Raw genomic sequence first — 16,217 nt, 5'->3', positions numbered from 1 at the left:
AAACTCATCTTACTACTATGAAATGCATTCTTAGAAATCTAAAGGGTACACTTACCCACAGGCTTCATCTTACACCAGGCCCAATTACTCTTTCAGCCTCTTGCGATGCAGATTGGGCTGGGTGCCCTTTGTGTTTTCTTGGGGTCCAACCCATCTCTTGAAGTGCCAAAAAGCAGACTACGGTAGCGTGCTCATCCACTAGGCTGAATACTGTTTTTTAGCTCACACAACCGCTAAGCTCTATCAACTCTGTTCTTTACTCCATAAGCTTCACATCCCTATTCGGTCACCTCCTATCCTATGGTGTGACAATGTCTTAACCATTGCACCAACTATGAATATGGTGCTTCATGCAAGACCAAAGCAGCACATTGAAGTGGATTTCCACTTCATGCATGAGAAAGTGGTGCGCAAGCAACTGGTTGTTATAAAAGTGTTGCATCTGAAGCCCAGGTTGCTGATTTGTTCAGTACTAAAGGATTGCACTTCCCTCAACTTCTTCAGTTGTTAACGTGGGCTCACCCCTAGCTCAACGGAGGGGGACCAGAGTTGAACTCATGCTCCTCTCCTACATGTGTTAGGTTTTGAATATCTGTTCACAGTGGTTACATGTGTCCGGAATATGCAATGCATGGACAGTTCTCCGTTAAATCAGATGTATGTATATATATATATATATATATATATATATATAGCTATGGTGTCTTACTTTTAGAGATTTATAACTGGCCGCAAGAGGAACAGGAAAACAATTGAAATCATGGTTGCATGAGTGTCTTAGAATTATGAAGAAGATGAGATAATGGAGTAGAAACGATCTATAGCCTTGTTATTACTAATGCTGACTCTGTCTACTTTAAGAAATATTTTTCAAATTCAACAAAGTAATACTAATAATGGGAAGAATGAAGCCAGCCTTTTGTCTGTTTACCAACGACAAAGAATAAAAGGGAAGAATGAAGCCAACCTAAACCTCTCTCTACTCTTTCTTCTGATAATTATACCCATGAAAATGGCTTTTTCCACACCACTGCTGGTCAAAGTACCAATTCGATATATGGCCTCTTCCTCTGCAATATATTGAAGATATCTTTCAGCACTGATGCAACCAGAAAGTGACATTTACTAGCTTGACGAAGATATGTTATTGCTGCTATATATATATATATATATATAGATATATACATGAACGCGATTATTCTTCTTGACCATGTTGATTATCTCAAAGCCAAATCAATTTTCAATCTAATTGGGCTCTTGGATAGTTGGCTGATGCCATGAACCAAATCAGGTCTCAGACGCTGCTGTATTGCCTTGTCCGGTGCATATTATTGGGTGGCTGGTGGTTTGAAAGCCTCACATTTTAGGTTCCCATAACCTATTTGTTGAGGCAAACGACAACCTTATAGCTATCTAATTTTCATGCTTCAACGGGTCCGATTTTACTATCAAGTAGCTAGTGATGATATTAATTAAATGGCCTCTGCTCTGCCTCTCCCTCTGCCTCTGCCCTGCTGCTCTTCCATTAGCCTTCCAAGTTCATCTCATCAATCCTGGGTTTCTTTTTCACTTTTCTACACAAACCCACATATTAGAATGATAGTGGTGGCGTCTTTGACTTTTGAACTGACAATTGTATAAAATTTTCATTACAAAACCTCATCACCCTTTTTTTTTTAATTTAAAACCTTCCAATTCAACGTCTAAACTTACAAAATTTCTCCTGCTAGTTGCTACAACCAAGCCAATGTTATGGAATTTGACAATAGAAAATAATTGCAAAAGATAGACTAATAAATAAAGGATTCTTTTATTTATAATTTAAGTGCTTTATATGGTAAATAAATAAATTAATGCTTCCTCTCTCATGTACTGAACTAATGATCATCAACGAGCATAGACCCTGCTTACAGCGGCAGTAGTGCTATCTCAGGAGAAATTATCAGTTTCGTATTTATTTTCTTCCTTTCTTTCCTTAGCCGAGGTAGCCCAATCCTGTTTACCTCGATGCCATCTGTCCAAATACCACCACTTACCCTTCTAATGCTACGTACCAAGCCAACCTCAACCTTCTCCTCTCTTCCCTCTCCTCTAACGCCACACCCACCAACAACGGTTTCTACAACGCCACCGCTGGTCGGGGTTCCGATACCGTATACGGCCTCTTTCTCTGCAGAGGCGATGACACCGACGACCTCTGCCGTGAGTGTCTCAACACTGCCGCTGAAGCTATCATCCAGCCATGCCCCAACCGGAAAGTTGCAATTATTTGGTATGACGAGTGTCTGTTACGCTATTCCAACCACTCATTCTTCTCTATCATGGATGAGGAACCGTTGTTTATTTTGTTGAATTCACAGAACAACCCGAACCCTGGGCAATTCAATAAGCTGGTGGGGGATAAGCTGGGCAAGCTTGCAACTGAGGTGGTCTCTTCTGCTAGCAAGTTTACCACTTTAGAGACCAACTATACGAGTTTCCAAACTTTGTATTGCCATGCTCAGTGCACGCCGGATTAATCAGGGAACGACTGCAACCAATGTCTCAGAGTTGCAATCTCCCTTTTCCCTATTTGTTGCAGTGGAGCGGTAGGAGCAAGGGTCGTTCGACCTAGCTGTAATGTGAGGTACGAGGTGTATCCTTTCTACCGAATCACTGCTTCAGTGCCTGCTCCATCACCTATTCCTCTTTCCCTTCCGGCTCCGAGTATAGAACTGTCGCTTCAGGTAAACTCTTTGAACTTTTGATTCTCAATTCAGCAATTATCTGCTTTTTTCTTTTTCTTTTCTATTAAGAAAAATTCATTCGATACGGTATCCAAAAACAGGGGAGTTCTACCCGCGGAAACTGTCCACTCCAAACCAGATGTTCATATTAAAATTTACTTGATTAGCGTTAATAGTTCTATCTCCTTTGGTCTTTTCGGGATGGGTTTGGTGTTAGCATAACCTCTCTCCAACATAGCAAACTTCAATGCTTATCAGTATATGTTCTGTATATGAACATCTTTTTTCCCTTTAATGCAGGAAAAGATGAAAAAACTTCAACTGGAACAGTTGTAGCAATTGTTATACCATCATCATCGCAATGTTGCTTTTATCCACCTTTGGCTACTGTTGGCTAAGTAAGAAGAAAAAGAAGAAAATCACTGGTGAGAAACTTCAACCTTTTCTTAAAGATCTACTGTGCTTGATTGTTTAAAGTTCAAGCTGGGTAATCATGCTCCACGTTTTGAGGGCAAGAAAAAACAAAATCTGTTCTTAATTAGTTAGTGTGTTTTTTAGAATGATTGATTAACCCAACAATCTCTGCTTTCTTGGAGGCTTAATTACCAATGTATCCGTCCGTTTTACACTCTTATCATTTCGTCTTCGCTTTGGTGTATGGGGGATGGAAGTAGGAATGCTGAAGCACTGCAATTTAACTTGAGTACAGTCGCTGCGGCTACAAACAACTTCTCTGATGCTAATAAGATTAGTGAAGGTGGATTTGGAAGCGTTTACAAGGTAAGAATTTACAACACATACAGAGTGAGAGCACTAAAATTTCACGTATGGAGAGATGAGAGAGTTAAATTTATTATTTATGACAAATTCCCAGGGTAAATTTCCCAACGGGCAAGAAATTGCTGTGAAAAGGCTCTCTAAAAACTCTGGGCAAGGTGCAGTGGAATTTAAGAATGAGGTCATGTTGGTTGCCAAGCTCCAACACAGGAATCTCGTTAGGCTCTTGGGGTTTTGCTTGGAAGGAGAAGAGAAAATACTCATCTATGAGTATGTTGTCAACAAAAGCCTCGACCACTAACTATTTGGTTTGGCCCTTGAACTCTTATATTTGAACAACAATTCATTACATTCCGTTTTGAGCTTTTTGACTTTTAATCTCAAAATACATTAATATTTTGACAAATTAATTATTTGTGTGAATTATAGGTCCTGATGAACATGCACGCTTGGATTGGCCAACCCGTTACAAGATCATAGAAGGGACTGCTCGAGGGCTTCTCTATCTTCATGAAGATTCTCGGCTGAAGATTGTTCATCGCGATCTTAAAGCTAGTAATATCTCGTTAGATGGTGATATGAACTCCAAAATATCTGATTTTGGGATGGCAAGAATTTTTCAAGTGGACCAAAGTCGAGCAAACACAGACAGAATAGTTGGAACTTAGTAAGTATATATACTGAACCTTGAATCGTTTTCCTTTCAGAGAGATTGTATGATATTACACCCACACAAACACACGCCCATTATTTGTCCAAGAATCTAGCCCAATGCCATAACTGAATATTACAGTGGCTACATGTCGCCGGAGTATGGAATGCATGGACAATTCTCAGTCAAATCGGATGTGTTCAGTTTCGGTGTATTGCTTTTGGAGATCGTAACCGGAAAGAAGAACAGCTCTTTCTATCAGTCAGAGCATAAGGAGGATCTTCTAACTTATGTAAGTCTGAACCTTATTTTCAATGCTTCCTGATGATGACTACTAGTATCTAAAGTAGTTACATGTGGATGAATTGGTAAAGGCCTGGAGACGTTGGAATGAAGGAAGAGATTGGGAGTTGGTAGATCCAGTTTTGGGAGAAGGTTTTACGAGAGATGAGGTGAGGAGATGCATTCGCATTGGGTTACTGTGTGTTCAAGATGATGTAGCAGACAGACCCACCATGGCGACGGTACTTGTCATGCTCAACAGTAGTACAGTCAGTACTCTTGAGTTACCTTCTCGACCAGGGTTTTATGCTCACAGTTAATTTGTGTCTGCTGGAGTATTAATTTGTGTCTGCTGGAGGAAGAGTCCTACTTAATAATAAGGATTCGTGAGTTTATGGTGTTTCTTTCATTTTCTTTCTGAAAAGATATCGTTCAGCACTGAAGAAATGTAATAACTTTGAAGGGTGGAATCGTGTTTAGTGGAGAATCTTATTAATTCAATGTTATTAGTTCACTGTTTAAGGACTGCCATGGTTATTATGGCACAAAAGTTATAATGAGAAGAATGTCCTAATTTTTATGCACTTCTAAGTGAAGCGGGTTGATCCGACATTTGATCCTTCTCCAAACCTATATCTAGTGCATTTGGATCCTCATGAAGGCCCAACTTTCAAAATGAACCTAGTCGATCCAACAACACATTATTTAGTTTTATCTTATATGATTTTTTTCCTACTCACTTGCATTCGTCATAAAAAAAAGGTAGTTAAATAATCTGGCGTATACTGCTTATATTTAAAAAAAAAAAAAAGATTTGTAGGTTGTTGTGGACGAAAGTAATATATACATATGATTTGGATATGATAAAAGTTTGGCGGGCTGAGTGTTACAAACCCCAAGTGCAATGTGGCTCTCTGTAAATTACCCTCAAAATTCTAATATTGGACCAGTCCAAAAATTTGTTACTTTATTGGAACAAGTTTTATTAGGGCCCATTTTGAACATGTCTACCATTTGAATGTTGATAATAAAAATAGGCTAGTGGCTCCTAGCGTTTTACCTCTTGGCTATCGCGAGTCGCACCACAGGGTCTAGGCAAGGTATATGCATACATGCGTCGTTAAACCGCTTGATATAGCCCCAGATGGACTCTCCTTCCTTCTGGATTATACTGAGGAGGCTATCCTCAGTTCGCGGGCACTGCTTGCTGGTGACGAAGTGGGAGGTAAAAGCTTGTGCGAACTGCGCCCAGCTCCTTATCGACCCGAGAGCAAGATTTCGGAACCACGTGCGGGCCACCCCTTTGAAGGTAGTGGAGGAGGCCACACACATGCAGGATTCACTGGCTCTCGCTAGGTGTATCTAGGACTAAAACGCATCAGCGTGATCATTTGGGTTGAATGACCCATCATACTTGTCGAGAGGGGGGAGCTTGGAGTCCTTAGGCATTGGAACAGCAAGGAGTTCGGGAGATAGGGGGAATGGAACAGAAAGGAGGGTAGCTTTTGCTTCACCTGAGCTTACCTCCTTCTTACCTTTGAGCTCAGGCTGGTCGTGCATAGCAGTTCGGCGAGCTCGTTTGCGCCTCCGTTCTTACCGCGTTGGCTCAACGTTGGTGCTGCTTGCTTTAGTATCGCCGAGCTCGATGGGCTTGGACTGCTGATGTGTAGCTTTGGACTGAGGGACCTTGCCCGTGGTCAGCGGCCAGGGCCCCGAATTGGTTTTCTATGAGTGGGAGCCCGAATTAAGAGTGTTGGGGCGTTGCGGGCTTGACTGGCTAGGTGGCCCCCGACCTGCCTACAGGTTGTGGTAAGGGGGTGGCCGGCCTCTCCCTCCTGCCATGGGAAGAGGCTTGGCTCTTGGAGGGATTTTGGACGCAGGAGATCTCTTCTTGGCGAGGACGTTCGCTTTGGGGGGAAGGCTTTGTTTGCTTTGTGGCTGGGTGCCGAGGTGAGAGTTGCTGCGAGGTCTGGAGTAAGGAGGGGAACTATTACTAATACTGATACTATGAAACTTGGTGCAGCACTTGCTACTGGTAGAGTTGGAGTTGTTGGAACTACTGCATTTAAGCTTGCATGGCTAGCATGCACTATACCAGGTCTTCCATCTGGCTTTGGTTCATCCTTGGGGGGACAATAGATGGCTCAGTAAAGGTTGCTTCGACTGTGAAGGGAGTGGAGCGTTCACGGGTGCCACCGTGAGAGGCACATCCAAACTGGGAACTCCATCCACAGAGAAGGGGACGGTGAACTGTCCAATGTAGACAGTGGAGAGCTGGGGTTGCTCCCCAGAAGCGTTCGGGTTGGCACCACATCCATCACTACTGGAGGAAGCCATGAGTGCTAAGTCTTTAGAAGAAAGTTGTAGAAACTAGGGGGAGGCTTTTCGAAGCGTTTCCCACAGACGGCGCTAAATGATGTTGTGCAATCCAGGCACTCCTAGCTGGCCAGAACTTGGCTCCTAACTAGCAATGGGGGGTACCTAAGAAGAAGGATGAGATGAAGAATTCCCGGGGATTTCGCCCGGCAGGAACACTCAGATGCTTAAGTTAGAGTTCTGTAAGAAGTGGAGAGTATGAAAGAAGCTAAGAGTATAGAAAGCGCAGAGTTAGAGATTACCTTGGCCCCTTGGGGGCTATGGTCCTTTTATAACGGGTCTCTACCAAATCAGGCTCAACCGCCACTGCCAGATCGGGTGTAACTATCACTGTCCTCCTATGACAGCCACTGTTTCTAGGGCTGAGGTGGCAGGCATGGGGCGTCCCTACAAGACGTATTTGTCGGGTATGAGACATATTTCAGAGGAGGCAGGTATGGCGCCGCATGCCAAGAGGCAGGGGTGCAGCCTCCAAGTTTGGCAGGTGCTGTCAAAGAGATATTTTCTGGACTTTCGGGCTATCTTGAGCCGAGCTGCATTCTGCCGAGCTTCCTAATGCCGAGGTACTGGTGATGGGCCGAGCTGCTTTCTACCTGAGGCGCATCCTCAACAGAGGAGCCAATGGCGCCGGCCTATGGTGTCCCTACTTTGGGACACCCAAGTCGGATCGGGGTGCTCCCTTCTTGGGAAAGGCTTAGAGCTCATTGGGAAGAGCTCGGGTCCTGAGAGGAGCTCGGGATGTCCCACACTTGGTGGGAGTCAAGGTTGGTCGGGCACTAGTCCCCGGCGAGTTGCCTAACTCGCCGAGCGGCTAAATTGGACTCGGCAGGTCCCTCCCGTTGAGTCATAATTGTGTTGTCTGGCTGAACTGTTCATCGAGCCAGGTCATGTACACGTGTCCCTGTGCTACGAGGTCAGGCCAAATTACCCTCCCACACCCACCATGGCGACAGTACTTGTCATGCTCAACAGTAGTACAGTCAGTACTCTTGAGTTACCTTCTCGACCAGGGTTTTATGCTCACAGTTAATTTGTGTCTGCTGGAGTATTAATTTGTGTCTGCTGGAGGAAGAGTCCTACTTAATAATAAGGATTCGTGAGTTTATGGTGTTTCTTTCATTTTCTTTCTGAAAAGATATCGTTCAGCACTGAAGAAATGTAATAACTTTGAAGGGTGGAATCGTGTTTAGTGGAGAATCTTATTAATTCAATGTTATTAGTTCACTGTTTAAGGACTGCCATGGTTATTATGGCACAAAAGTTATAATGAGAAGAATGTCCTAATTTTTATGCACTTCTAAGTGAAGCGGGTTGATCCGACATTTGATCCTTCTCCAAACCTATATCAAGTGCATTTGGATCCTCATGAAGGCCCAACTTTCAAAATGAACCTAATCGATCCAACAACACATTATTTAGTTTTATCTTATATGATTTTTTTCCTACTCACTTGCATTCGTCATAAAAAAAATGGTAGTTAAATAATCTGGCGTATACTGCTTATATTTAAAAAAAAAAAAGATTTGTAGGTTGTTGTGGACGAAAGTAATATATACATGATAAAAGTTTGGCGGGCTGAGTGTTACAAACCCCAAGTGCAAAAATTTGTTACTTTATTGGAACAAGTTTTATTAGGGCCCATTTTGAACATGTCTACCATTTGAATGTTGATAATAAAAATAGGCTAGTGGCTCCTAGCGTTTTATCTACTGAAAAAACTCAAAGAAGTCAGGAGGCCCTATAAGGTAAAAATTCAAAAAGCTGAAAATAGGCTTACATAAGCCAAAAATGGAATTTTCAATAAAACTATCATAGGTAGCTTCTCAAAAGCAGCTCTAGCAACTTAACACAATCACCACAAAAAACCCTCCAAAGGGAATACAAATGAAAATGGAAGGTGCAGGGTTGGTAGGAGTGGTCGAAATTTGATTGGATATCCAAACATGTTGGGGTCAAGGTTTGATTACATTTAACATATATAAATTGACTTCCGTTTGTCTTCTCAAGTGGTCAAACCAAGCACAATAAACAAATAATAGCTTCTTTAGCCATGGGGAGATAATTTGTTTTCTCTTCTTACTACCAAATACCAATGCCAAAGAAAATACTGTTTAATTAAACGAAACATTGATATGATATCCGTATTTACATGTTAGGGGCAATTGTCCCAACTCTGATTTGAAAAATTTTTATATACTAATGAAAATTTTGATTTTTTTTTTTTTACGATTACCCCACTCAAATAAAATAATAGTTTTTATAACGAGTAAGGGGTCATACAATGACATCCATGTCCAAGACTTACTTAAAATATAAAACTAAAATAATGAAAAGTGAAGTGACTCTTATTTTCATATTTTTTCCAATATATATAACAACTAACAAGTTTTTGGTTGAGGGCTTGGAAGCCTGGACTATGGAGGAGGAAATCAGGGAGACAAACTAGATAAAATCCTTCTTTCTCAAACGACAAAACACATTTGAGGAGATCTTATGCAAAATTTCCATAACAGTTGTTGTGTTAGGAACAATGTTTTCTTTCCTTTCCTTATAGTTTTTAGACCCTATATATTTGAGAATATAAAAAAATCTAAGAAAAAAGATAATCCATTTGTGAGATGTATTTATTTTTTAAAATATTTAGAGTGAAAATATTTTAATTTCAAGTTTTTGTTTTAATTACTCATATATTATAGTTAAGTTGATGTTATGATAATGTCTGCTCCAGACCAAAGGTCCTACACATCCACAACTGGTTGAAGATTCATATTCTAATTTCCAAATTGAAGAATCGAAGATTCATATTCTAATTTCCAAATTGAAGATCGTTTTATCTTATTACTGATAATGATAGTTTTTAGAAGCGTGGGCGTTTATTGGTACTGATTTTTAAGAAAAACGGTCATACTTCTAAAACCCGTTTTTACAAAAAGAAAAATGCTTTAATTTTGTTTGGAAGTGTTTCTGCCACATAGGCAGTGAGCAACACTATGCTGTTTGGTGGTTCAATCAAATTCTTCTATATCATATTTTTCAGAAATTGTCCTCATTTAAATATGGAATCATGGAAATGAGCAGCTGATGATTCAATGGCTGAAATAGTTTTACTGAGGGCATGTCTGGAACAATGTCGTTTTCTGAGGTATTTTTTTAGAAAACCATGATATATTGACATGAATACTTAGTATTTTTTCTTTTGTTTGGGACCATGGTGGTTGTTGACACCTAAGCATTTTTCATTGTCACATCAGCATACCACAGCAACAGTAAAGATTAATAAAACACTAATAATACATTCATTTTCAGAAAAAATGTATAACCAGACATCAAACAGAAAAAAGAGAAATTTCAGATGTAAAGCTGATGTGATTCCATTTTTTCAAAAAAAAAAACAATTAATTAATTCCAAACACTTAAGTGTTAAGTGTAAAATCAAGGGCATTTTATGGTTTAATCCCCTCAGAAATTGTAATGCTTTCCTACATTTTGGGTGAGGGGAAGATTCTAAATTCACGGGGGATGTTGCTTACAGGGGGGTGGGCGGGGATAAACACATTTGGGGAATCAATAAAAATTCCAAAGTGGATTATAACAGGCATAAATTGAAACCCCGCATGATAAAATATGACTTCATCTACACCAACCCAAATTGGGATATGCTCCTCACACAGAGCGCCTTACAATGATCGGGTCTCAACCCACTCACACCTTAATCCTCCTTGAATGATATCAGTTTGTTAAGTATCATCCACATTATAATGTGATTCTTGAAGGAATCACTAAGGCGGTGATACATAAGTGTTACGTTGGAAAAATCAGTGTTTCAGAAAATATTAATATGTTCAAAAACGTTTTTTCATTAAAAAAAAAAAAAAAACAATGTTCCAAGTCACATCTTAGAAATTGAGATTGCAGGGTTTGGAGCAATGTCAATTAAACGTTTTTTCATATTGGAACTTGTTGCTTTTCAAGAAAACGTATGAGAAAAATGTGGATTTCCTATAATAGGTACATGTTCTGAAAATAGATATAGAGCATTATTACCAAATAAACATCCTATCTAACAATAACTTTTCCAAATAATAAGAAAAAAAAATACTGTTTTCTCATAAATTTCAACCCACACATATACAGCACCGTTTTAGCATCCATGCCAAACATATACTGAATCAACATCAATGACTGTGAGATCCGTATGTGGAGCAGGTCCCAATTCTCACGGTTCAGCACTCGCTGCCCACTCATCACCGTCATCGCTCACTCATCAGCCGCCTCAGTAGGTGGTAATGTAGGTCCCGCCTTGGATGTTATTTCAAAATTCAGGGCTTTAGAGCTTAAGTTGTAATTTGACTTTCTGCTTCAAGGCTTCAATAATGAATGTAATTTGTAATTTGATGTCACGAGTAACGTAGCTCCATCAAAGTTATAGTGTCTACCTCACGTTATTACAGAATTTTTGATCCATTCTCTTCTCTTCTTTGACTACTGTTCTTCTATAAATTTTTATTAAACACATTAACACAGAAGAATTGATTGCTTGATTTGTGATCTTTAATTCTATTGATTTGAAAAGCTTACCAATCCCAATGATCCGTCCTCACGGTACAACAATTACTCAGTTACTGCTGCTCTCCTTGCTTTATGTTTCTGTTGGCTTCTCCTCTGCTACTCCAACCTACGTTACAGAATATTGCGAAAACACAACCGCTAATGATTTCTTTCCAAATAGCTCCTACCAACTAAATTTCAATCTCGTCCTCTCTTCTCTAACCTCTAATGCTTCGGCCCGCAATGGATTTTCCAACGCTACCGCCGGTCAGTCTAACAATACAGTTTACGGTCTCTTCCTCTGCAGAGGCGACGTCACCCACGACGTCTGCCGGAATTGCGTCGAAACAGCGAGTCTGGAGATCATACGCAGATGTCCCAACCGTAAAGTGGCGTATATATGGTACGACGAGTGTATGCTGCGATATTCCAACCTCTTCATCTTCTCCACTATAAACGAGGTGCCTGGGTTTTCGTTTTCTAATTCACCAAACATCTCGGACCCAGATGGGTTTAGAGAGCTATTGATTCAGGTTGTCAACCGCCTTACAAACCGAGTAGCATTTGATCCTTCTGTGGGCAAGTTTACAACCGGAGAAGATAATTTCACAAGCTCTCAAACGTTATATAGCCTTGCGCAGTGCACTCCAGACTTATCTGCAAACGATTGTAACAGATGTCTTCGAGGTTCTATTGCTCAAATCCCGATATGCTGTGACGGGAAGCAAGGAGCAATCATTCTCAACCCTAGCTGTAGCTTGAGGTACGATATGTACCCTTTCTTTCGGGTTACAGCCCTTACAGAAGTCCCTTCAACGACGACGACAACCAATACATCTACCGGTAAACATTTTGTGTTGGTGAACTTCTAAACTTAATATACTTCTGGGGCCCAATAAAGAAAAAGAAGGAGATTTGAGTGATGGGAGGGTTGGTAATGGTATGCTCACCCATGTTTTTTGCGGTAATCTCTTCATTTTGCAGGCAAGGGGAGGAATAGATCTCGAAGTATTGTTCTTATCGTTATTCCTTTAATTTCAGTATTGGTTCTCCTCTGTGCCATCTTCGTTTCATTCAGGAGAAAGAGAAAAAGGGCAAAAGGTCGGTGAATAGCTCTCAACCTTCTGTCTGATTTTGTTAGATGGTTCAAGTACCCATGAATTTGACGAGATCAAAAATTTAATTTGTCATTTAATGTTAATTTCATTCGTGTAGAAGCTTTTAAATCACCAATGAATACGTTTTCACAGGAATGTCTGGCCCTGCAGCTCTGCTTTAAATATAATTCTTTTCCAAATAGTTTGTACAGATTTGTGCTTAAGCTCGATTATTCTCCTGTGTAGCTGAGGATGAGGTTCAGATGGTTGATTCCTTGCAAATGGATTTTGATACAATCAAAGCTTCAACAAACAACTTTGCCGATGTTAACAAGCTTGGAGAAGGTGGATTTGGTGTAGTTTATAAGGTTCTAAGCACATGCTCTGACTTAACCTCTTCCTTAAGATGATGTGGGATTCATGAGTTTCACTTCTTGGGCTTCTTGTCAGATATTCTACTTTGAACTTGATATTAGAACATCCACATTCCATATTCTACAGGGTAGGCTCTTGGATGGACAAGAGATTGCTGTGAAGAGACTGTCCAGAAATTCTGGACAAGGTGAAATGCAATTCAAAAATGAAGGGGCATTATTAGCAAAGCTTCAACACAGAAACCTTGTTCGGCTCTTAGGCTTCTGCCTGGAAGGAGAAGAAAAGTTGCTCATCTATGAGTTTGTTTCCAATAAAAGCCTTGATCATTTTCTATTTGGTTTGTTCCTGTTCTTTATCTTTCTTTTTTCTGGTTTTTACTATATTTTCTTTTCTTTGCTGCGTAAACAAGATTCAGAAAATGTGGGTAGTTCTGTATCTGTAAGTCATTTAATACATTCCCACAACAACTTTAATTTTCTATTGGATGAATGTGTAGATCCAATCAAACGTGCAGACTTGACTTGGGAAAGGCGTTACAGAATTATAGTAGGGGTTGCCCGAGGGCTTCTTTATCTTCATGAAGATTCCCGACATACGATTATTCATCGGGATCTCAAAGCTAGTAATATTTTGCTTGATGCACAGATGAACCCAAAAATTGCAGACTTTGGCATGGCAAGACTTTTTCTACCAGATCAAATTGAGGGAAAGACACGTAGAGTGGTCGGAACATAGTAAGTTAAGAGTTAGAATTAAGCTCCCATTTAAGAGCTAAGCTCCAATTATTAAGCAAATATATATCCCTTAATATGTTTGGCTCTTACCAAGTATCTTACTCTTTGGAACAGAGTCATATAAGCAAGCTTCTTCTGCCCTGTAACCTGAGTATTGTTTTGGTTATGATGTCATGTAGTGGATATATGCCGCCGGAATATGCAATTCGTGGACAGTTTTCAGTGAAGTCGGATGCTTTTAGTTTTGGTGTTCTTCTTCTTGAGATTATGACTGGTCAGAGGAACAATGCTTTCTATCAAACAGAGCAGGCAGAATACCTCCTAAGTCATGTAAGTGTGATTTTAGTATTTTCTAAACTTTCAAACTTGATTTAATTTGGGGGGCCCAACACCAATCCAAGATCCAATCCAATTATTTTGGATTCAAATAATCGATTTACATAATCGGACCTGAACAGATAACTTAAAAAGATGATGGAATGGACTTGGATTAAATCCAAATCTGATCTAAGATCCAATACGATCCAAATCCATTTGGAGTCCCCTTGGGATTCAGATTTAAGTTTTAAATAATCAGATTGAATTTGGATGAGGCTGCATCTAATCCAAAAAAGACCCAATTACAGACTTACATAGAAGAAAACAATGCTTTACTATCAAGTTCAAAAGCATTAAACAGATACAAAGTGTCTTGCAATCTTTTGGGTTACTAGAAAAGCAGGGTCTGCAATCAGGATTCTACCAGGAATCCTTGTGTTCCAAATTAGATCAGTACCAACACCACATCAAAGGAAAAAGGAATAGTGAGATTATGAAAACCTTAATGCCAAAATTATTGGTGATGTCAAGTAAGGGTGACCATGAATTGTGACAATTTCAATATTTTTTGGACTCGCTGATCCAGGCATGGAGACGGTGGAAGGATGGTGCAGCTTTAGAGTTGATTGATCCTACATTACATGATCACTATTCAAGGCATGAAGTGTTGAAATGCTTCCAAATTGCGTTGCTCTGTGTTCAGGAAGATGTTGCTAACAGACCCACCATGTCTTCAGTTATTCTGATGCTTCACAGCTACTCTGTTACCCTTGCATTACCTTCACCACCTCCATTTTACATTGGTAGTAGAACCAAGTCCGTAATTCCTGCAAAGAAGAATGAGTCACAAGGGAGTGAATCAGATCAATCTGCAAGTAAGGTGTCACCACAGTCTGTAGGTATGTCGTTGACTGAAGTATACCCGCGCTAGTGTAAAGAGAGAAGCTTAAAAGTCAGAAAAAGTGAAATTTTATGTAGTTTAGCTCAACCTGAACCAGAGACAGCTTAACTGGTTTTCTTTCACGTTGATTTCAACAGTCATATAGTTTAGTCTAGTTCAATTTTATTTCTGGTTTCACTAATATCAATAAACTCGCAAGGAACTAATCTTGCACATTTTAAGTTGCAGAAGATCTCATGTAAATTTACCTTTAGATTTTTTCCAGTGTTCCCACTTAAGGAGGAACTTTCTTTTAAATAGAAAGAAACAAAGGCGACTCTGAAATTTCATGCTACTTGTGGTATTGTGGAAGTTTGAATTATTCTAGTTGTAAAGTTAATGGTTTACACATTTTTGGTAAGTGTCCAAATTTAAAACATTACATCTTATTTTAGTTTGTATTTCCCTTGTCAATGGACTAAACAAGACTTGGGATTGCTTTTAACAAATCAACCATAACCACTTGAACAGAATCGGTGGAATTGCATTGTGAATCTCTTTTAATAATTTACGTTCTTGAAGCTTATAGCAAAACCATTTTAATTACCAAAGTAAAAGGTCTGAAATGGTATTGTTTTCTTTCTTTTTTATTTGTTGCTTTCACATTCAAAGTTGGTAGTTGCAGCAGCAACAAAGAATTCACAGTAACTAGTCTTTATTATCAATGTAGTTTCATCATATGTAGAATCAACACAATAATCATTTGTAGACATAGGTACTGTTATCAGCATACATGTTTTAGTCTCAATTGTCAGCTTTGTGGTTCTCCTTCCAATTCTGCATTGGCAAGTCAAGCTCCTGGAAGTAGATGATTCCATGATGGTGATCAATGTGTTCTCTTATTGTTTAGTTAGACTCAGATTTTCTTGTTGACCTTGAGATTGATGAAGCCTCTTCTTACAATTTTATGGCTGATAACAATTTTAGAAACCTGGTTAATTATGAAAGAACAAATTGGTCTCCCTAGTCTGTAGGTCAGATGGTAATTTTATTTGTATTTGCTTTGTCCTTATTTTTAATGTTTGTTTTGTTGGGTTGGGCAGAGTGCCTGATGGAGAGTTTTGTAATATTGGTTTATAGGGCAAGGCAGGCTATATCCCTCTTTGTTATGAATTGATTTATGATTTTGATTTAATAAATTTTTAAGGTGGATGCCCCTCCACTTGAAGTAAAGTTTAGGGCTAAGAAAATGATACCAAGTGACCATCTCAACTGCTGGATAATTGGCATATTTTGTAAACCAGGAGGCAAGCTTTTGCCCAGGGCTGGCGGTTTCTTGAATCCACTGGTATCTAACTGGTCTAAATCTAGCATGTACTCACCATTAGGCCCAATTTAAGGTTGAATTTGGGCCAAGCCCTGGATAAACTACCATACCTATAAGCTTGTTCG

At 39.7% G+C, this 16,217-nt stretch overlaps 1 protein-coding gene and 1 pseudogene across 2 annotated transcripts; both read left to right on the top strand.

Annotated features, from left to right (window-relative positions):
- Positions 1 to 340: 340 nt before the first annotated feature.
- LOC148875531 (cysteine-rich receptor-like protein kinase 10) lies at positions 341 to 4,757 on the top strand (annotated as a pseudogene).
- Positions 4,758 to 11,241: 6,484 nt separating this feature from the next.
- Positions 11,242 to 15,112, top strand: LOC148875530 (cysteine-rich receptor-like protein kinase 25). 2 transcript variants are annotated; one of them, XM_088964455.1, is made up of 8 exons: positions 11,603 to 11,764; positions 11,869 to 12,204; positions 12,346 to 12,462; positions 12,705 to 12,826; positions 12,960 to 13,170; positions 13,330 to 13,567; positions 13,747 to 13,897; positions 14,472 to 15,112. In XM_088964455.1, the coding sequence occupies exons 1-8, from the start codon at positions 11,605 to 11,607 to the stop codon at positions 14,814 to 14,816; spliced, it is 1,680 nt and encodes a 559-aa protein (XP_088820581.1). In that variant the 5' UTR covers positions 11,603 to 11,604; the 3' UTR covers positions 14,817 to 15,112. The 2 variants fall into 2 exon arrangements, with proteins under 2 accessions (XP_088820580.1, XP_088820581.1); XM_088964454.1 differs by having other exon boundaries at positions 11,242 to 12,204.
- The last annotated feature ends 1,105 nt before the right edge of the window (positions 15,113 to 16,217 follow it).

Source organism: Nelumbo lutea, chromosome 1, assembly GCF_056320005.1.
Source record: "Nelumbo lutea isolate HS-2025 chromosome 1, American lotus-T2T, whole genome shotgun sequence".
NCBI classification, from domain to species: Eukaryota; Viridiplantae; Streptophyta; class Magnoliopsida; order Proteales; family Nelumbonaceae; genus Nelumbo; species Nelumbo lutea.
This window is presented reverse-complemented; position numbering and strand designations above follow the sequence as displayed.